The sequence below is a fragment of the Phodopus roborovskii genome, unplaced genomic scaffold, assembly GCF_943737965.1.
Source record: "Phodopus roborovskii unplaced genomic scaffold, PHOROB, whole genome shotgun sequence".
Classification (NCBI taxonomy): domain Eukaryota; kingdom Metazoa; phylum Chordata; class Mammalia; order Rodentia; family Cricetidae; genus Phodopus; species Phodopus roborovskii.
Genome location: NW_026126599.1, coordinates 486,308 through 507,500, shown reverse-complemented (window position 1 = coordinate 507,500; position 21,193 = coordinate 486,308). Strand labels below are relative to the sequence as shown.

Genomic DNA, 21,193 nt, shown 5'->3' with positions numbered 1-21,193 from the left:
TCCAGGACAGGCCCCAAAGCTATAAAGAAACCCTGTCTCCAAAAAAGCAAAACAAAAACAAAGACAAAAAACAAACAAATATGTACACCACCAATGCCTGGGTTTTATATTTTATTTTAATAATGGTATAGAGAAAGCAGGAATGTGGCTCGGTTGGTAGAGTGCTTGTGTAACAAACACAAAGCCCTAGGTTTCATCCCCTGTACCACATAAACTGGGTGTGGGTGGTACACACCTATAACCCCAGGACTCCGGGTGGGGGTGGGGGGCACTGGTACCAAGAGGATCAGGAAGTCAAGGCTATAATAAACTACATAGTAACTTTGAGATCAGCCTGTAGGAGACCTTGTCTCAGAAAACTTAAAAAAGAAATATAAAATGACTGTGTCACCTGCTTAGATATCTCCAAGGCTCTCGTTCTCAGAGCCAAATTCAAATTCTACAACCTGGCCATCTACCCTGCCTTACACAAGAAGTAAGTTCTTGACTCAAAGATCACTGTATTCTCTCCCATAACATAGGCAACTCCCTCTCCCCCTCCCCCCACCCTCACCCACACACGCTTGCTATTCTCCCTTCTGGAACAGCCCTACCCCCCCCCCCACTTCCCCTTAATTTTCACCAAGCCCAGAAAACTCGTTCAGGCCTCAGTTTCCCCATCTCTTCATCTATGCAAGCAGACATGAATGCACCAAGCCCAGTTCTTCATAGGATCCCCTCCTTTGGTACCCAAGTCCTCTCTACCTGCAACACCACTCCCTGAGGGTATGAAACCAACATGACCTGATACCCTGTCTGCAGCCTCCCTGGTCTGGGCAAACATTTCTCTCTGTCATCTTTTCAGCACTTCACAACGGAAGAGGTACGGCAAATGCCCAAACAAGGGCATGGAGGAGCTGGAGACGTAGCTCAGTTGGTAGAGCACTTGCCTAGTTTTCATGAAGCCCTGGGTAGTACTTGCCAGTAATCCCAACGCTGAGGAGATGGAGGCAGGAGGATGAGGAGTTCAAGGCCTGGAAAGATAGCTAGATCAATTGGTCAAGTGTTAGCTGTGCAAACTTGAGCACCTAAGTTCAGATCCTCAAAAACCTGTTATACACTGGGACCGAAACAAGACAAAACAAAACTGGGATCGTAGCACGTGTTATCATCTATAATCCCGGCACCCCAGGGTGAAATGGGAGAGCACAGGGGAATCCCCAGAGACTCTCAGGACAGGAAGACTGTCATCTACAATAGTGACCAGAGACCCTGTGGAGGGCCTAGAGAGATGGCTCAGGGGTTAGCAACACTCACTGCTCTTGCAGAGGACGGGGGTTCAGTTCCCAGCACCCACAGCAGAAGGCTCACAACTGCCTGTAACTCCAGTTACAAGGGCTCTGACTCCCTCCCCTGGCCTCCATGGGTACCTGCATACACGTAAGTGAAAATATAGTAAAATAAACTGGAAAAGACTGATGCCCAAGGCTGTCCTCCAGTCTCCACAAGTGTGCTACACAAGCGTGCTCCACAGGCGTGGCTACACTCATACACACAGCAGAGTTTTTTAAAAAAGAAAAGGAAAGAAATTTGGGATTGGGGCTTAGTGGTATAACTTTTAACCCCAGCACTCAGGAGGCAGAGGTAAGAGGATCTCTGTGAGTTCAAGGCCAGCCAGGGTACATGGTGAGAACCTGTCTCAAAAAAACCCACTAAAATAAATAAACAGAATAAAAATCTTGGGGCTGGAGAGAGAGCTTAGCAGTTATAAACATCTGCTATTCTTGCAGAAGACCCAGCACCCATCCCAGGCAGCTCACAGCCACCTGTAACTCCAAATTCCAGAGGTTGACAGTCTTGTATGGTCCCTTTGGACAATTGCACAATTGTGGGCCTATACAGACAAGCAGGAATACACATTATACACAGAAATAACATTTGAAAAGATAATCAGAAATAAATTTAAATAGGAATTTCTGGCTCTCAGCTATGTAGCAAGTTCAAGGCAAGCCTGGGCTACACAAAACCCTGTCTCAAAAAAAAAAAAAAATAGTGATGGAGGAAGGAACGGAGAGAGGAATGGTACTCACCTTCCACCTACACAATCGCCAGCCAGACTGCAGAGCTGAGAACATCAACGTGGAAACTGAGTGGACTACGGTCTGGGACATCCGCATCAGGGAGCGAGTCTCATGACTCTCACGGTGCACAGCGGGCCTTTCCTTGACAGTGGCCAACATACTGGATTCGAGCACCCGTGGGCACACATCCAGGTCAGAGACCTTGGACTCTTTGTGTGGCTTGGCCATCTTTATAGTGTCAAAGTCCATGGAAGTCTCCACTTCCTTCAATGGATGTTTCTTGGGCTGCTCGGACATGCTTGGCTTGGCTTTACATTTCCAGAACAGGACCTAAGAAATAAACATAGGGCAGGCTAGACAGCTCAGTGGGTGAAAACTCCTGCCAGGAAGGCCTGACAATTTGAGGAGGAAACCAATTCCCAAAAGTTGCTTGCTGACAAGACAAATATGACAGGGAGAGAGAGAGCCTTTCCTGCGGTAAAGACAATGAAGCTGGGGGGGACTGTCCCACCATTGTGTCCCAAGCTCCTCCCTAGTCCCCTTAAACCCTCACACTTCCTGCCCTGTCTTGGTTAGCCACAAGAGACCGAGCAGGAGGGACAAAGTGGTAAGGGTTACTAAGGCCCAGATGTCATGACCAGAACGCCCATCTCGTGACTATGTGGTGTTCGTGGAACTCACCCAGCCGGTCATCTTTCGCCAAATCCGCCTAACCCATTTCAAGAACCTCCTGACCATGGTCATCTCTCCAGACACCACGAGTCCATATAGAAGGGAAAGGCTGTGGTTGCCACCGGAGAAGATTTGTGGATACTGAGGAGCTTCAAGCACAGTGTCGAAGGAAGAAATAAGAAATCCAAAGGAGGTGTGCCCCTCAGTGGCTCATGCCAGGCCCTTCCTCCCCTCCCTGGGACAGGGAGAGGAGTCAAAGTGGATGAGAACTTGGAGTGAGCGAGGGTTCTAGATCATTGTGAGAGCTGTCTCATCCCAACCCCCCCAGGACCTTCCAAGATCTTCAGAGCCAATCATTGATGGCCTTGTCCCTTCTGGCCCAAGATCCAGGATAGTGAAATTGACATTGACAAGTGCCCAGATATATCATCTGGGGATTTTGCTAATCATTACAACAGTTAATTCTAATAAGTGTTATGGATAATGAGTACAAGATCCACAACAGCTGGATTTGAGGGGGGCTGGAGAGATGGCTCAGCCTTTAAAAGCACTTGCTGCTCCTTCCAGAGGACCCAGGTTCTAGCTGCAGGACCCACATACTAGTTTACAACCACCTATAACTCCTGTTCTGGGGAATGCTGCATCCTTTCCTGCATTCACATGGTGTAGACATACATGCAACTAAAACAACCATACACACAAAGATAAAATTAAAAAAAAAAAAACTGGATTTGTTGTTGGTTGTTTTTCTGCTCTTTTTATTCTTTTGGCTTTGGGGGCTCCTGGCACCCAGCTCCCAAATGAATCACACACATGGAGGCTTATTATTTCCTCTAAATGCCTTGCCTTAGCTTGCTTGGTGCTTGCCAGCTTTTATTTTTTTTTTTTTAAGATTTATTTAGAAATGGGCAGTGGTGGCACACGCCTTTAATCCCAGCATTCCAGAGGCAGAGGCAGGAGGATCTCTGTGAGTTTGAGGCCAGCCTGGTCTACTGAGCTAGTTCCAGGACAGAATCCAAAGCTACACAGAGAAAGTGTCTTTAAAACAAATGAAGAAGAACAACAACAAAGATTTGTTTATTATGTTTACAGTGTTCCATCTGCATGTATGCCTACAAGCCAGAAAAGGGAACCAGATCTCATTACAGAGGATTATGAGCTATCATATGGTCGCTGGGAATTGAACTTGGGACCTCTGGTAGAAGAGACATCATTCTTAACCACTGAGCCATCTCTCCAGCCCTTTTCTTAAATTATCCCATCTCCCTCTTGCTTCTGAGCTTTTTCTTTCCCTTCCTTCTGTATGTCTTACTCCATGGTTGGGTGTGTGGTTGGCCCTGATGCCCTCCTCTCCTCGTTCACTCTTGCTCCTTGATTTTTGTCCTTCCAGATTTCTCCTTCTTATTCTCTGCCTGCTGGCCCCGCCTATCCTTTCTCCTGCTTCACTATTGGCCATTCAGCTCTTCATTGGACCATCAGGTGTTTTAGACAGGCACAGTAACACAGCTTCACAGAATTAAACAAAGGAAACATAAAAGAATGAAACACATCTTTGCATCATTAAACAAATATTCCACAGCTTAAACAAATGTAACACGCCTTAAAATAGATTTTCTACAACATGGATTTGAAATAGGCACGATGGTGGCATATGCCCAGAATCCTAGCACTCGGGAGATGAGGCAATGGCTGTTAGACCACACAAACAGGAGGACCTGAGTTTGGGTCCCCAACACCCTCCTGCAGGGCTTGTCTGTAATAGGGTTAGGGAAACAGAGACAAAAGAAGTCCTAGGACTTGCGGGCCAGTCTAGCTCAGTCTGCACCAGCTCCAATGAGAGGGCTTATCTCAAAAAATACTGTGGGCCAGGCATGGCCGCAAACACCTTTAATCCCAGTACTGGGGAGGTAGAGGCAGGAAGATCTCTGAATTCGAAGCCAGCCTGCTGATCTAGAGTTTTTGGACAATCAGGGCTGTACAGAGAAAGAAACCCTGTTTCAAAACAAACAAAAAACTATGGGAAGTGGTTGAAAAAGACACTCAAGGTTAAGTTTCGGCCTCCACATGCATGTGTACACACCCTCACATGCATGTGCACACAGATACTATTCAAAGTCAGCCTTGGCTACATAGTGGGTTCAAGGCCATCATGGGGTAAATGACAGCCAACGTGGAAACGACAAAGGGGGACGACTCAGTGGGTAAAGCACCCACAGAGACGGTAGCACACGTGTTTGCAACACCAGTGCTCCTAGAAGGGACCGAGAGGTGAGAGCCAGAGCAGGGCAGCTAGCCTGGCAGCCACGGCAGTGGACACAAGAGGAGCCTGTCAAACAAGGGCCAAAGCTGAGCACGGGGGTGAACACCTGTAACCCCAGCACACAGGAGCAGGCAGGCGTTCAAGATCATCCTCAACTATATAGTAAGTTTGAAGCCAGGCTGGGCTACACGAGACCCCATTTTCAACCACCACACCACTCTAAAAGAAGATACAGGGTCCAATCCAGTTGGGCTGCCAAGGACTTAAGGCCTCTAGTGGTCCTTTCTCCTTAATCCCCAGTGATAAGACATTCTTCCTCAAGGCTCTAACTGCTATTGCCATTTTCTCCACTAGATGAGATCCTTCTCCTTGGCTGCCTCTGTCTCTCGGATAGAAGGCCAGGCTGTGCTGTCCGGGAGGAGCCTGCTCACCCACTGGGCCGAGTGCTCATCCAGCCAGGGGTGGGGTGAAAGGCAAGGCGGACTGCCAGGCCTGGCAAGGGCACCATGTGCCCAAAGAGCCTGGCCCACACCCAGCCTTAAGACAAGGGGCCCATTCAAGGTTCCCTGCCCTGCCTCCAAGCAGCCACCCGGATCCAGCCCACAAGAGGGGACACATTGGGAAGCTGGGGGTGGATCCTCACACTCACCAAAGACTTCATTGTTAACCCCCCCTCACTCCACCAACCACCAGCACGTGGGTAGACACCGCCCCCTACCTCTTTCCTTAAGCCAGCCTGCCAGGCCTTTCCAGGGACCATGCACCAGTTTTCAGCTACTTTCTCCAGTGTGGACCTGGGATCTTCAGGGAAACTGTGTGTGTTTGGGACAAAGTGGGGTTGGAGGGATGGGGGGGGGCAGGTCTGCACACAAGCAACACCACATCAACCTCCATATTCAAGTTTCTTCAGATTTTTTTTTAATTATAATTATTATTTTAACAACAACCTGAATCCCAGAAGTTGAAGATACTGTCCAATCACCCTCCCCTGGGCAGAGGAGAGGGGGCGCTTGCAGGGGACAGGGTGGGGGGGGTGGGACCTGCCAGGTCACCTCCAAATCTTTCCAGGCCATCTACTGCTGGGGGTGGAGGTCCCAGAACCCTGATACCTAGAGAAGGAGGTGGGACTGGTTTCTTTCATGGATGAGGGGCCCCAGATAAGCACCCTCTCCTGAGTTTTCCCTCTTCCAGAAAGACCTGGGGACTTTGGGGAGACCAGGTGGGAAGGGCAGGCCCATATTGAGCCTTCAACTCCCACCCCTGGCCGTTGGGGCTGGGTGTGGGTATTAAAGCTACATAGGATAGGGGGCAGGCGGCTGGCACAAGGCCCAGCAGCCAGTGGCAGCCCCCCAAGGCACATTGTGAGGGAAAGGAGGTTCAGATGGAGGGCCCATTGGGTGCAGAGGGCCCGAGCCGTGCAAGTCCCGAGGATGGCAGCTGGGCCAGCTGCTCCGGGCTGGCCAGGGCACGCAGCAGTCCATTCTCCTGCTCCAATGCAGCATTCCTCTCAGCCAGGTCTCGGATCTGCTCCTTCAGTACCTCTACCTCTTCTCGCACAGCAAACATGAGGTGAGACTTCACCAAGTCCTGGACCCCGGGGACAAATAAACCATCAGCACCCCCAGGCCACCTCGAGGGAGCAGTTATGAGACAACCACGGGAGGGGACAGAGGGTAAAGGAAAAGCAGGACAGGGAGAGCACAGGGGCCACAGGATGACAGACAGGACTCACATACAGGGACAGAGCACAGAGGTTAAGGAAGCCAAAGCTGAACGGGAGATGGAGGGTGACATCAAGAGTCTGCATTCCTGAGTAATGGGAGAAGAGAGATGGAGAGAGGGACCGCTCACGGGCCCCCAGGACACACGTATCTTCCTTACCATGGCTTGTTCAATCTTGTTGTCAATGCCAACCAGGCTTCCGGAACCACTGGAGAGACACGGGGGAGAGATGCAAGTGAGGAGGAGGGCCAAGTCAGCTCTGCCACTGCCTGCCAGGTGCGCCTTGCTCTACACACCCAGCCTACACCCACCCCGCACCCACGGTACCTGTGGCAGTAGAGAATCAGAGGGAGGAGGCTTTTATCCATCCCCCGTTGGGATGAAGGTCGCGGCCCAGGCGCCCCCAGGCCCTGGGGGGGAGGGCCCATTGCCCCTCGGATGGGGGATGACCCCCGTGGGGAACATGGGGAAGACATGCAGCCCCTTTTCCGGGGTGCCCCTGGTGCCATCCCCACCACTCGAGTCTCATACGATGACACCAAGGACTTCACAGAGACCCCTGGCTGGGACATTCCTGAGGTAAGGATCAGCAGTATCCACTCCCAACCAAAGGGCTGTGTCAGAGGGAATGCCTGGGGGGCTCAGAGCCCCCCTGGGCAGCGTGCCGTCTGTGGATGCCAGGCAGGCAGAGAAGAGTCAGGACCTACCAAGAGCTGGCCTGAGAGATATACACCCTGCCCTCCCCCTCAGGGCAAGCCGCAGCTGCTATTGGTTCCTCAGGGACACGGGGACCCCCCCTCCCTTGGCTCCACAGTGGGCGGGAATTCCCAGACACACATGGTCTGTGCCAGTGTCCCCTTCTCACCCTGGCACCTCTCCCAGATTGGGGGGGAAGGGGAGGTGAGGTCAGCTGGTAACCCCTGTGTGGGGGAGGGGCTATGGGGCAAGAGGGCTGGCCTGGGGAGGGGCTCGAAGGTGAGGGCTAGGAGGCCTGGCCCCTACCTACGCCTTCTTCCTGTCCTGTCCTGTCTGGGTAACCCATGGCCTCCCTCAGCTTTCCCTCAGGGAAAGGGAACAGACAACAGAGGTGGGGTGTGGGTGTGGACAGATGTATTTATGAGCACACCCCACCAAATCAAAAATGATACATCCTAGGTGGCTCTTGCAACCTGGGACAAAGGGTCCGCCACTTCCTTCAGTGAAGAATTAGGGATGGTTTCCATAGCAACAGACCCCCGCCCCCATGCTAGGAAGCCTATAAATCGAAGGCAGCCTGTACAGCATCTAAGACTCGGATGTGGAGATTTTGAAAGGGGTCACAAAAAAAAAAGGTGAGGTTGAACATGGGACACTGGTAGTGAAGCTGAGACTTAAATCAGTCAGTTCTGGTTGCAGTTTATTCAGTGGCCACCAGAGGGCAACTCATGCCTGGTTCAAATGCCCCAGGGCTCAGGCTCCTGACTGGCACCAGGATAAAAAGTCTAGTTCTCACTCAAGCCCCTCTGGTCACCCAGGACTTACTAGGGTCCCCTTGGCCTGCTCCAGCCTCCAATGTCTCCTCTTTGGCCACCAGAGATGGGAAGGCAGGCTCTTGTTCAGTTACCTAAGCCTCCCTCCTGCTTTCCCTGGGGCACAGGGGTCTCCAGCCAGCCCTGTTTCCTCCCAGAAACACTTTGTTTCATTCCCAGATGGCTGGCTCTCTTTAGTCCCTCCCACACTGGCTGTCAACTCCAACGTGCTTTCCTACAGGGGGATCTATACTAAGTCCAAGGTGACCCTTGCATGAGGCCCTGCTGTCAGAAAGGGAGCTGGGAATTTTCCATTTCCTGGCCAAGCTCGGAGTGCAGGAGGTGCTGACAGGTAGGACAACCAAGGGGGTGACCGGGTTAGAAAGAGCAGAATATTAGTGACTAAGGATACCTGGATCCCCCAAAGACACAGAGGACATGTGTAAGAATGGGCAAAGGCTCTTGCCACTAATCCTGACAAACTGAGTTCCATTCCCAGAACCTACACGGTGGAAAGCAAGAACGGACTTCCCCAAGTTATCCTCTGATCTCCACAAGCCTGCCATGTTGTATTTGAACACACACGAGTGTGCAAGCATACATACTCACACGAGTCCACACACACAATGGAGAGGGGGATTGGACCAACTAGCTAGTCAAATCTGTTTCAAGCCACTTCAATCCACAGTACCTGGGAGGAGAGTAGGCTCCAGAATTAAACACCCTTCTTCCAATACAGAGAACCAAAGACGGACAGATGTACCAGAATAGAAGTGTCAGCCCTGCTTGGCGAACACTCAGGCAGAGATGCCAAGTTAAATCTTCTATCCTTGCCAGAAATAAAAGAATAATACAACAACCAACATTTGTTGGCTGACTGACGGCTATCTTCTGTTTGTCTAGCTCAGGAGTTTTTGAAAGCGCTTCCCCTATGACATTCTAGTCCTAACAACTTGAAGGGATGGAGGCTCTGGCAAGCTAACCCTTTCCTCTCATTAGCCGAGTGAGGGGCTGGGAAGCCCTACACTGGAATTCTTGGGTAAGGCTGGGAGCAGGATGGGAAAGCCCCACAGGCCCAGACGCAGCTTTGTGTGAATGAGAATGAAAGCCCCTTTCCCAAGACACTTATTGCCACTGTCACAATTTCCAACATGGGCCAGGCCATAGCGGCAAGTGGAAATGGTGCCCCCTGGGGGCTGTCCAGTGCTCAACGTAACTGAAACAGCCAGCTTGCAGGACCCCTGGGAAGAGGGCACCTCTTGAGACTGTCTTCAACGTGAGAATCAGGGTGACATATCTGTCAAGAGTGGGGACGTTCGGATCCGGGGTTATCGGCCAGCTTAGCTCCCCACATATGTTCTGGGAGCATTCAGAGGCTGGGCCCGAAGCCAAGAGAGTGGTATCCAGTCATCCTGTCTACACTCTCTCCCAGATCTGATTCTGCGGTGCCTGGGCCAGGGAAGGTGAGGGGCTGGCTCCTTGCCCCAGCCACCAAGCTGCCCCTGCCTGTCTTAGCAAAAGGACACCCTAAGGACCATTGCCACCTCCTATTATCTTGGGACACGCACATCCCAACAGAAGAGACCCAGGTCCACTGCAACATTTCTAAACCCTTTTCTCTTGGGAGTCACACTGTTTCATCTGGAAAGCGAGGAACCGTGGGACTGCTTTTACAATTCATGAGGTAGGCATGAGGAGGGACCACCCAGATGGCTCAGGGGATAAAGGCACTTCCCACAGAGCATAATGACCTGAGTTGGACCATCAGGACCTACAGGGTAGAAGGAGAAAACAGACTCCCACAAACTGTTCTCTGACCTCTGACCTTTACCTCTACAGTGGCACACATACATGCTAACATGTATGCATACACACACATTCACAAATGCATGAAAAACTTAAGTTAGCAGGGGTGGGGACATGGCTCAGTGGATAAAATGCTTGTGCCATAAGCATAAAGGTTTGAGTTTGAGCCCCAGGACTCGAGTAAAACAAAACAAACAAACAAACAGGGGCAGCGGCACATGGTTACAATCTCATCTCTGGGACGGACAGACACAGAAGAATCCATAGGTCTTCCTTGTCAGCCAAACTGGCTGATTCGACGGGACACAGGCCAATGAGAAACCACACACACACACACTCACGTGCACACGAATGAATGCATACATGCAAAGGGATCGCACTGGAGAGGGCTGGTGGGGGCATGTCTGTCACCTCAGCTCCTCGGGAAGCTGAGGTAAGAGGTCGGGAAGTTCAAGGCCTGCCCCACAACTTAGTGAGACCCTGTCTAAAAGTCAAAAACAAAAACACAGGGGAAAAGGGTATGGTGGGGCTTTGGTGTGTAGCCTGGTGGTAGGCTATGCCACAACCATATCTGTGAGGTCTTCAATCACCAGTATCACAAAAATAAGAGCAAAAGGAGAAAAAGCAAACAAAAACAAGCAAGCACTGGACCCAAAGGGAAACATTAGACAAGATAATGTGGCTTTTCTGCCCAAAGTCTCTGGGGTTCATTTCCTATGCAGTCCTGAACCACTAGCTAGGCATCTGCCCACACAATCAGGTATCTCACACCCAGTATGGGATCCCAGAACTTCCAACCAGAATTGGAATTCATTAGTACCCTATATTCCCATACCATTCCCAACATAAGCACTGGGAAGGCACCCCCAGCTCGACTTGGTACTCTGGTACTTAACACCACAACCCATTTTTCCCCTCTCAAAAGGGAAATCTCGTGCCACTTGGAACCCTGGGCTCCTTCTAGCTCCAGGAGACACATCAGACATGTGAGGCGGGGTCTATGCGCCCCATTCCTAGGGGTGAAGGATGGCCCAACCCAAACCCGCTGGCCCAGCAGGGTGAGGCATGAGGGGCTGGGTTGGGCCAAAGCCCCAGAGCCTTCAAGGTTGGAAGACTAATGTGGAGGCTGGGAGCAACCGGTCAGACTAGGGCGTGCAGAGGGGGTGGGACAGAGAGGGGGAGGAGGGGACCAGTCAAAAGAATGGCACTAGGGAGGCTTCCCAGGTGGGACTCTTTGTGACAGAGGAAGCTGGAGGCTAGGCTGAGAAAGGGGTAGGACATGGGGCCTTCTTGCCAGGGGACTTCCCAAATGGGGGGGAAGGGGTGGAGAGTGCTGAGAATAACATCAGATGGGGGGGCAGGTGACTCTCTGGCCCTGGCTGACCTCACACTTCACACATTCCTGAGAGCCAGCTGGAAGGCAGTTTAGAAGCTACCCTGACTTGCCCTGCCAGGCCTAGCACCAGCCCCTTATCCTCCGGTTCACATGTTCCTGGCCACACCCCTTTCTCCTTTCCCTTATGGTCCCAACTTTCACTATGCCTCACGCCTCTTTTCTGTTCCGGGCCTGGGTCTAATTCCAGAACATGGTAGCACCTGAGAAGGAAAGATCTGCGCCTGCAATAGGTTGCCCGAAGACACTCACTCCATTTAGTACCACTCCTCATTTCCTTTCCAACAGGAAGTCCCTCCCTTCAAGGGCCTCCAGCAGGAAGTGACACCTCTCCCTCCAATAAAATTGGAAGCTTGCTAGCTCTTGTCCCAAGCTCCTAGCTGTCTGACTTGGCCAACATTTCTATGAATATTTAAAGTAAAAGCCTGCCACCAAATGAGGCATTCACGCCTAGTAAGCAAGGCCAGTAGAACTGCCCTTCTCTGCTGCCCCTTTCTCACCAGGCATGCTGTGGGAGAATTTGGTCCCCATGCTCTTCTAGGCCTGTTGGTCACATCCTCCCAGAGGAAGGAACTTTAAAACAATTCCTTCTTCCCTCCCACTTTCTTTCCCTTCCTCTTCTTGGACATGGTTTCATATATCCTAGACTGGCCCCTGAAGTTGTTAGGCAGTTGAGTATGACCTTGAAGTTGTGATATTCTTGCCTCCACCACTACCCCAGTGCTGGGATTATAAAACATGCACTACCAACCTAGGCTATGCTGGGAATCCTGAGCTTCACACACGCCAGGCCCGTTCTCTACCAACTAAGCTACACTCTCAGACCACAACATACAATTTGTTGTTGTTCTGCTCTGTTGAGACAGGGTGGCACTCTGCAGTTTAAGCCGCTCTGGAATGCACTATGTAACTCAGGCTGGTTTGTTTTGAGTTGGGGTTTTTCTATTTGTTGAGACAGGTTTTCTGTGTAGCCCTGGCTGTCCTAGAACTCATTCTGCAGTCTAGGCTGGCCTCCAACTCAGAGATCTGCCTGCCTCTGCCTCCTGAGTGCTGAGACTAAAGGTGTGCACCACCATGGCCCAGCTCTGGGTTTTTTGTTTTGTTTGTTTGGGGGATAGAGTGCAGACCTGGCTGTATTAGAACTTATCCTGTAGACAAGGCTGGCCTCAAACACACAGAGATTCACCCCCCCCCCCCAGTCACTGCAATTAAAGGCTTGCACTACCACACCCTGCTCCAGGCTGTTTTTAAACCCATGGTGATCCTCTTGCCTCAGCTTCCCCAGCTTCCAGATCACAGGTGTGCACCTAGCCACACTGGACAGGCAACGCTTTCTTGGTACTAGATACTCTTGGGCTCTAATGTAGTCTGAGTGATTTATAAGGATGTCATTCACAGTCCTGGAGGACCCTAAACCATCATTTTCCCCTCGGTGATGGGAGCAAAGGGAGATGCAGATGGGGAAGGTACCAAATACCTATTCATTCTATTTTTATTTGTTTGAGAGGATATGATATAGTCTATACTGGCCCCAAGGGGGTTTATGCAGCCTAGGGGATTGAACCCAAGGCCTTATGCAGGCAAAGCTGCTAAGCCGCATCGCCAGCCCCCTCTCCATTTTCTATTATTTTGTTGTTGTCTTGTGAGACAGGATCTCATTATATAGCACTAGCTGTCCTGGAACTTGCTCTGTAGACCAGGCTGGCCTTGGAAGTCTCTGCCTCCCAAGTGCTAGGACTAAAGGCGTATGCCCCCACCGCCTGGTCCCGTTTTCTATTCTTGTCTCCAGCACACGTGCCAATGGATTGGATTCCTGAGGCTGGCAAGTGACCTCTAGGTCTGCAGGAGCCTCTAGGTCTGCAAGAGCTCTCAAACCGGACAACAATGACTCCCTTCTAACTCAGAAAGTCTGACTTAACAATCCTGAGCCAAGGAGTCCCACCCAGCTCTCTCCACAGAAAGGGAGTGGGTCCTAAGCGAACTTCACCCAGTGATTATACCCCTGCTAGGTCTGTTTACCAAGTCCCTTTTCCAAATTCATCATCTAGGGACAGGGATATACACCAGGCAGAGTCGTAAAGGTGACACTGGGTGTCACCCTCATGTCTCACACAACTCGGTAAGAGCCCACCTACCTATCATCATCACTGTCCAGGTGACCACTGATGGCCAACATGGAACGAGCCAGGCTGAGACTCTGGGCTGCTGCGGCTCCAAAGGGGTCTGGAGACTTGTGGACCAGGCTGGCATCGAAGTAGAGGGCTGGGGAGTTGGGGCGAGAGTCGATCGAAGCCACCTGGAGGCAGAGAAGCGGGAACCATGATCACATGGGGTGAGGGCTAGGGACACAGCTCAGCTGGCTGAGCGCTTGCCTAGCAGATACAATGGGTTTCACCCCCAGAACTGAATAGAAAGGAGTAAAATGGGGGAGACAGTAGGGATGTAATTCAGTGTTGGGGGGTCCACCATATTACAATTTGCTGTTATCTGGGTGTCTTCTTCCCTTTCCACCACTCCCATTTCTTCCTAGCCCTAGAGCCCTCCCCTCTTCGAGACTTCCTAAAAACAGGGCAGGGACTAGGGGAGTTATGGTGAGACAAGAGGTACCAAAAAGGACACTCATTCTTTACTCAACAAGAGGACACCGCACGTAGACAGTGACTATCTTTCTTTGAAATAAGGTCTCCTATAGCACAGGCTGGCCTTAAATTGACTAGCTGAGGATGACTCCGAACTACCTACTGTCTCCATCTCCTCAAGGCTGGAGCTTTGAGCATGTACCACCACGCTCAGTTTATAAGATGCTAGGGACAAACTTGGCTCTGCGCATGCTTATGCAAGCACTATACTAACTGAGCTACAACCTCAGAGCCCCTCCCTCCCCAACCTTCTTTTCTGTGACAAGATCTCACTTTGTAGCCCAAGCTGACCCAGAACTTGCTATGTAGGCCACGCTGGCCTTGAACTTGCCATCCTCCTGCTTTCACCATCCCCCCAGTAAGATGCCTTCTTAAAGTCACTCAAACGTCAGTTCCTTACAGACACTTCCTCACTGTTTACCAGTCCACTGAACAGTTTCACGGTTTTTTTTTTTTAATAGCATCTAGTACAATTTGAAAATTAAAAGTATTTCTTGTGTCTCCCCTGTTGGAAGGTGTGTTTGTTCTGTGGCTGTCTGCAGAATCAATGAGCCCTCAGAAACAGCTTTTCCACGCCCCCCCCCACCCTAGAGGTGGCCTCTCCTCTCAAACTTCTAGGAGTAGGGATGATATTCAAAGATTTCTCTGCCTTTTTGGTGGGGGTGAACTCTGTGAAATGGGAGGGGGAGGGGGAGCCTGGGTGTGGATCTATATAACCCAACAGGCAGCAGCTGGGGACAGCTGTAGAAGGGTGGAGGTGACAGGAACTGGACAAGAAGCCTCTGTGAGGGCCCCTGAGAGGCTCCACCTCAGGAAAGCCAACAGAGTAGACGGTGGTTAGAGGGACAGACGGGACATGGGAAAAGGGACAAAGTCGCCACTCACCCCTTGTCCTCCTAACCTCCCTCAGCTCTTTCTGAGATCATGGGACTGAATTAGAGAGTCAAAACTCTGAGGCAGGGAAGGAGTGACAGTTACAAGCACACAGGAAATGATCGGGGCAGATCGGGAGGGAGGAAGGAAGGGGGGGGCTGGGGACACTGTGGGGAGAGAGGCAGGGTCTACAAACCTAAGGGAGGCTCGGGCAGGTTTAAAAGAGGGCCTTCGGGACAGCTGAGGGAGTAGAGGGGCTTGCTGAGTTTGATCTCACATGGCGAGACCTATGCGGTGGAAGGATTGACCTGACTCCCAAGTTGTCCTCTGACCTCTACAAGCACACCAAGGCATGCATGTGCCCACACACGTTCACACGTAAATAAAAACATTTAAGTAAATAATGTAACAAAAGTCGGGCAAAGAGCCACTGACAAACTTGCCCTCAGAGAGTCTAGGGACAAAGACCAGGCAATAGCAGCTTATCCAGGAGGCAAAAATAAATAAACAATTTAAAATATAGGCAATTTCAACCATGGAATGGTAAGCTGGAGGCCAGGAGAGGGTGGGAGAGCTGGTCCTGACCAGTTCTGACAGGGCTCAGGCTCAAGATATTTTTACACTGTGGTTTGAGCCCATGGCCAGGAAGGGGCAGAGAGCCTTCATCCTCACACCCTGCCTCCTCCTGGCAGCCAAGGTGTTATTTTCTCCACAGCAGAAACATCCAACTCTCCCATTCCTAAGCACTAACCCAACCTCCTACAAACACACACACACACACACACACACACACACACACACACACAGAGGAGCCAGGCATCCTGCCCCCAGCCCAGACTTTCAGGCAGCTTCCTCTTTTGGAGACAGGAAACAGAAAGAGGATTTAACCCCTTCTCTCCTGCTTCCCCACCTCCCACCACACCGTTGCTGAGGTCATCCCATCTGTCACTCCTGAAGAAGACGGGGTACAGGGTACTGAGGTGACTAAGGGTGATATGTGCCTCCAACCACACTTCCTCAGAGAAACTGCTTTGCAATAAGGCAGAAAATGGGGCTGGGCTGGTGGCTGGTGGGGAGAATAAGGACCCAAAGGAATGCCTACCTTTTATGGCTGCCCCAAAACCTTGCCAGCTCCTCCCCTGCAGGGCCTAGCCAGCCACCCAGCTGAAGCCTCCACCCTCATCACCTGGAGCCAGAGGAGGTAAAGGCTGAAGTGGGCAGGCCACATATGCCACAGGCTTTATAAAAACAGTCAAGGCCAAGGGCAACAATTTAAAGGCCAGAGAGAGAGACAGAGAGAGAGGAAGGGAAGAAAGAGGAAGAAAGGAAGGGAGGGAGGGAGGAAGGAAGGAAGAAAAGAAGAAAGGAAGGGAGAAAGGAAGGAAGGAAGGAAGGCTGGGAAAGAAAAGGTTTTCAGTGTACAAATTGCTGACAGCGAAAGGAACCTCATGCCCTTATCCAGAGGTGATAGAGGAGGTGAGAAGGACAGGCTAGAAATTGAGGCAAGGAGGCCCAGGATATTGGTCAGACAACAACTGGGTACAGTAGGTCTCAGCCCAACCCCCCTTTCCAGGGTTTCCCTGAACCGGGAGCCCATTCTTACCTTCCCCGTCTCCTCTGGACCAACTAGCTCCATCCTCAGCCGAACTGCTCCATCTCTTCTCCGTGACAGTGGAGGGGTGCCAGCCGCTGAACTCCCAGATTCCAAGTCTACCCTCAGAGAGGGCAGAGGCTGGGCACTATCTCCAGTCCCAGGCCCCAGGGGACGTTGCTGGGGTGGAGAGGCTGACAGTGGGGGTGTCTCCGCCTTGGCCTTGCCAGGCCCTGCCAGCTGGCCCAGCCCCCCTGTGAAGGAGCGGGCCTGTGGTCCAGGAGAAGTGGGGGGCGGGCGGAGCCAAGAGGTGGGGCCCTGAGACAGGCCTGGCTGTGGGATAGGGGTGCTTATGCCCAAGCTAGCCAGCTCCAACCTAGAATCCAATGATCTGCCCCCGGTGCCTCCTGAGGCCCCTCGAATTCCCTCCAGAAGCCGGCCGAAGCTTGGGGGCTCCAGGTCTCTCTCGTAAACATCCACACACGTCCACCGACCTCGACGATAAGGCTCTCCCAAGCCTTGGGGCAGCTTCACCACCCGGAAACGGGAGGCAGGGGCTCCAGGTGGCGGGGAGCCATTCCGGGGAGTGCCCCTGCCCCCTGAATCAGGGTTGGGTTCCCCATTGGGGAGGCGGGGCGGGGGTCCAGCGGGAGCCGGTGGGGCAGGAGAATCCGAAGCCCCTGGGCTTCCTGGGCCCTCATAGTCTGTGGTGACGCTGGTGATCTGAAAACTACTTTTCTTCTTACCACCACTCATGGTCCCTGGGGCTCCGGACTAGGCTCGGGTGGGGGAGGGGCTGGGCTCCTGAAGAGGGGCTCAGGCACCTCTGGAACAAGGGGGCCACATGGCAGGGACATCGGGGCCCCTGGGGACGTCTGGGTCCGACATGGCAGGAGGGCCTTGTGGGAACTGGGGGTGCCTGGTTAGTGACTGGAGTACAGGGTAGGGGAGGTGGCGAGGGGGGGGAGCAGAGGCAGGTTTTTCCTGCTGCTGTCGCTGCCGAGAGCGCAGAGCTGAGCTTGCAAACTGGAAAAAAAAAGAGAGGACAGAGTAAGAGAGAGAGAGTGTGTGTACGTGAGCAAAAAAAAAAAAAAAAAAAAAAAGCAGGGGCCAAACCACCTCCGGGGCTTCCTCTCGGGGGAGCCAACTGGGGGAGGAAAAAGAAAGCCACTAGAGACAAGTAGAGATGACAGACCAGAGCAGAGGGGACCCAATTCGAAGCACCCATAACAGGAAGAAGCAGCTGGGACCCAAAGTTGAACATTTCTGGCTTGAAATCCAAAGTCGTCCCCAACACGGGTCTCCAAGGCCGGGGCAAAGGGCTCCCCCCGTGAAAGGGCCACCCTGAGGCCTCTGCTGGGCCTCAAGCCCACCCCACCCCCATCCGGCTCTCCCACCGCTGGTTACACAGTGCCCGCCAAGCTAAGCGCCCCGCCCAGCCCGGGAGTCCTACCTACCTCTCGGGCCTCGCTCGGCCACCGAGCTGGGCTGGAGAGGACCCGGGGACTAAAGACGTCCTTTTTTCCCTAGGGCCTCTTGGGCCCCTGGGCAATGCAGGCCACGGCAGACGGCAATCAAGGGCTACCCAGTGCTCTCGGGCGTCCGCATCTCACTCTGCGAGGCATCTCCGTGGAAAGTTTGCAGCTGAGGCGAGAAGAAACCGGCGCGTCGGCGGTGGAGCTCAGGCGCCGCCCGGGTTAACACTCGGCGGGTCTTCCCGGTCGCTGTGGGAGGGGGCGGCTCAGCCCCCCGCTGGCTCCAGGTCCCTCGAGTGGCTCTCTCAAGACTCCTCCCACGTGGCCCCACTGGATGTAACTCTGGGCTCCTCAGCTCCGCTCGTCTCTGTCTCGGACTCGGCCTCTCTCTTTCTGGGCTGTTGACAACCCCCACACCAGGAAGTCCTGCCTTCTCGGGCCTGCTCACTGCTCCTCTCCTCCTCCTTCCCCTCTTCCTCCTCCCTCCTCCCTCCTGAGGCTCCCTGCCAGCTGGCCCGGAGCCAAGCCTGCCACAGCCGCAGCCGCAGCCTACAGTTGCTGCTGCTGCTCGCTGCTGTTGCTGCCGCTGCTGCTGTCGCGGCTGCCGCTGCTGCTGCCGCGGCCCCAAACTGGCTGCTTTAACCCTACACCTGCCGGGACCCAGCCTGCTCTTCCTCGGAAGGAGGGGCGTGGCGGGCGGAGAAAAATAGGAGGAGCCTGCGGGAGGCCAGGGATTCCCTTACTTGTAGGCTTTTGCTGCCATTGGTCTGCAGGCTCGCCAAAAGAGTCGCAGGGAACGTGCCAGACATGTTCTGGGTACCTGGCGGTCCATAAACACCTAGTAAATGTTACCGAGTGGCTGTGATTGTCTCAGCGTCTCTGGTTTTCACTGAAACCTCATGAAAAACTCCCCCTCCCCACTCTTTTTCAAAAGGGGGTGCTTGGTTATGAAAATTTTCAAACATGCCCCAAAGTAGAGGAAATAGAATAATGAAGGCCCACGTGCTCCATCATGGACTTGTGTCAATTATCAGTCTACCGAGTTGTGTTTCATCCCTCCAATATTTTTTTTCTCGGAATATGCTGCAGTATTTGAATTTTTACGTGTGTGTGTGTGTGTGTGTGTGTACGCGCGCGCGCGCACACGCGCGCACGTATTTGGAGGTCAACTTGTAGGAATCAGTTCTTCCACCATGTAGGTCCCAGGATAGAATAGTACCAGCCATCAGGTTTGGTAGCAAGTGCCTTTACCCACTGTGCCATCGTCTCTGTCTTGTTCCTGCATCTGTTTTGTTATGTTGTTTTGTTTGGGGAGGGGGGCATGGATTCCAGACAGGGTTTGTCTATGAGCCCCAGCTGTCCTGGAATTTGATCTGTAGATCAGGCTGGCCTTGAATTCAGAGATCCACCTGCCTCTGCCTCCCCAGTGGTGGCTTAAATGTTTGTCCCGCCACTGCCAGGCTCTTCCTGCTTTTGAAATACAATCTCTGACACAGTATTATTCCCTTTCTCATATAAGAAAAGGGAGAAGCTGAATACCCAAAAAGGCTGTTGCTAGGACAGACATGTCTGTGTGGCATGTGTGCAATTGCACACACCTGTGTTTGTTAACTAAAGGACCACATTGGGTGCCCTCCTCACTCTACACCTTGTTCCTCTGAGACAGGGTCTCTCGCTGAATGAATAGCTTTGTGGCAGCCTGCTTCCCAAGCACTGAGGCTAAAGGCTCATGTGGCCATGCCTGGCTTTTTACTCGGGTGCTGAAGATTTGAACTCAGGCTTGTGCATCAAGGACTTTTACCTGCTGAGCCATCTCCTCAGCCCAGAAAAGGTATTGCTATACATTCATCTATACCCTTATCTGTCCCTCAGCTAGACATGTAGGTAGACCTGAAGATGAACTTGCTCAACTCTATTTTGCCCACAATGGTTGAACACACACTTGTGTTCACAAAACTACCCCAGAGGTGTACCTGAAGACCACTCCTAGCCAGCCCTTTCCACCTCCCAGCCTTTCGCACCTCTCCCATACTATTCCCTGACCATTATGAAGGAGAATACACATATAAAGGGTCTACTCTGTGCCTGGCATGAAAAAACTCCCAGCTGCCATTTTTCTTTCTTGGCACTCATAACTTGGCATTCCGAGTGGGAGTCTTTCAGCCAAAGCAGGATCTAAAGGCAGCATCTGCTGTCACTCAGGAGTTTGGAAAGAGATGGGTCCTAATTAATTTTACTCAAGCAGAACTGTTCTTAAGTGCTAGCTGGGTGTGGCAGAGTGTGTACTCCCCTATAATCCCAGATCTTGGGAGGCGGCCTAGAGGCCGGTGGATGAATTGTTCAAGGCCAGCCTCAGCTACAGGAGATCATATTTCAACAGCAGCAGGAAGACAGACAGAAGGAAAGAAGGAAGAGCCCTTGGTTAGGCTGGAGGCATAGCTTAGTAGGGTGCTTGCTTTATATAAATGAAACAGTTGGTACCATCTCTAGCACCAGTAAACCATGTATAGTGGTACACACCTATAATCTCAGCACTCTAGAGGTTATTCTTGGTACATAGTGACTAAGAGGCAAGCCTGGGCTACAGAAGACTGAGACAATGGTGGCACACATCTTTAATCCCAGCATTTAGGTGGAGGCAGGCAGATCTCTGAATCCAAGGCCAGCTTCGTCTACATATCAGGTTCTAGGTCAGCCATGGCTATATAGTAAAATCCTGTCTTAAAAAAAGAAAAAAAATCTGCCAGCTAGGCATTGGTGGCAAATGCCTTTAATCCCAGCACTCAGAGGGAGGTGGATCTCTGTGAGTTCGAGGCTAGCCTGGTCTACAGAGAGAGGCTCCAAAGCATCCACTTGTTTTTCTAAGGCAAATTTTAGGATTATATGGGGATACTCCTTGCTGTAGCTCATGTCATTGTTTTTTTAAAGATAGGATCTTATATAGCCCAAGCTAATCGGCACGTGAACTCCTGATCCTTCTGCCACTATTCAAGAATTACAAGTGTAAGCCACATGGGACACTCACAGGAAATTCTAATCACTTTTATTGTTGTGGTGGTATTGGTGATGGTGCTGGCCATCAAACTAGGCATGCTAGTTAAGTGTTCTACCAACTGTCTACATTGCCAACCCTCTTTTTACTTTTTGTTTGTTTGTTTGAGAACTCACTCTGTAGACCAGGCTGGCCTCTAACT

At 51.9% G+C, this 21,193-nt stretch overlaps 1 protein-coding gene across 2 annotated transcripts in view; it reads right to left on the bottom strand.

Annotated features, from left to right (window-relative positions):
• Nucleotides 1–18,564, bottom strand: part of LOC127237329 (TSC22 domain family protein 4) — a 21,530-nt gene extending 2,966 nt beyond the window's left edge. Inside the window, exons 1-5 of one of the 2 annotated variants that reach the window (XM_051205562.1) lie at nt 17,982–18,564; nt 16,537–17,550; nt 13,557–13,717; nt 6,874–6,922; nt 2,070–2,390 (exon numbers count right to left, since the gene is read on the bottom strand). In XM_051205562.1, coding sequence (XP_051061519.1) covers nt 2,070–2,390; nt 6,874–6,922; nt 13,557–13,717; nt 16,537–17,280 — 1,275 coding nt within the window. In that variant the 5' untranslated portion in view covers nt 17,281–17,550; nt 17,982–18,564. Of the gene's footprint in view, nt 1–2,069; nt 2,391–5,887; nt 6,580–6,873; nt 6,923–13,556; nt 13,718–16,536; nt 17,551–17,981 lie in introns of those variants that run through there. The other variant, XM_051205561.1, reaches the window with a different exon arrangement.
• Between the last annotated feature and the right edge of the window lie 2,629 nt (nt 18,565–21,193).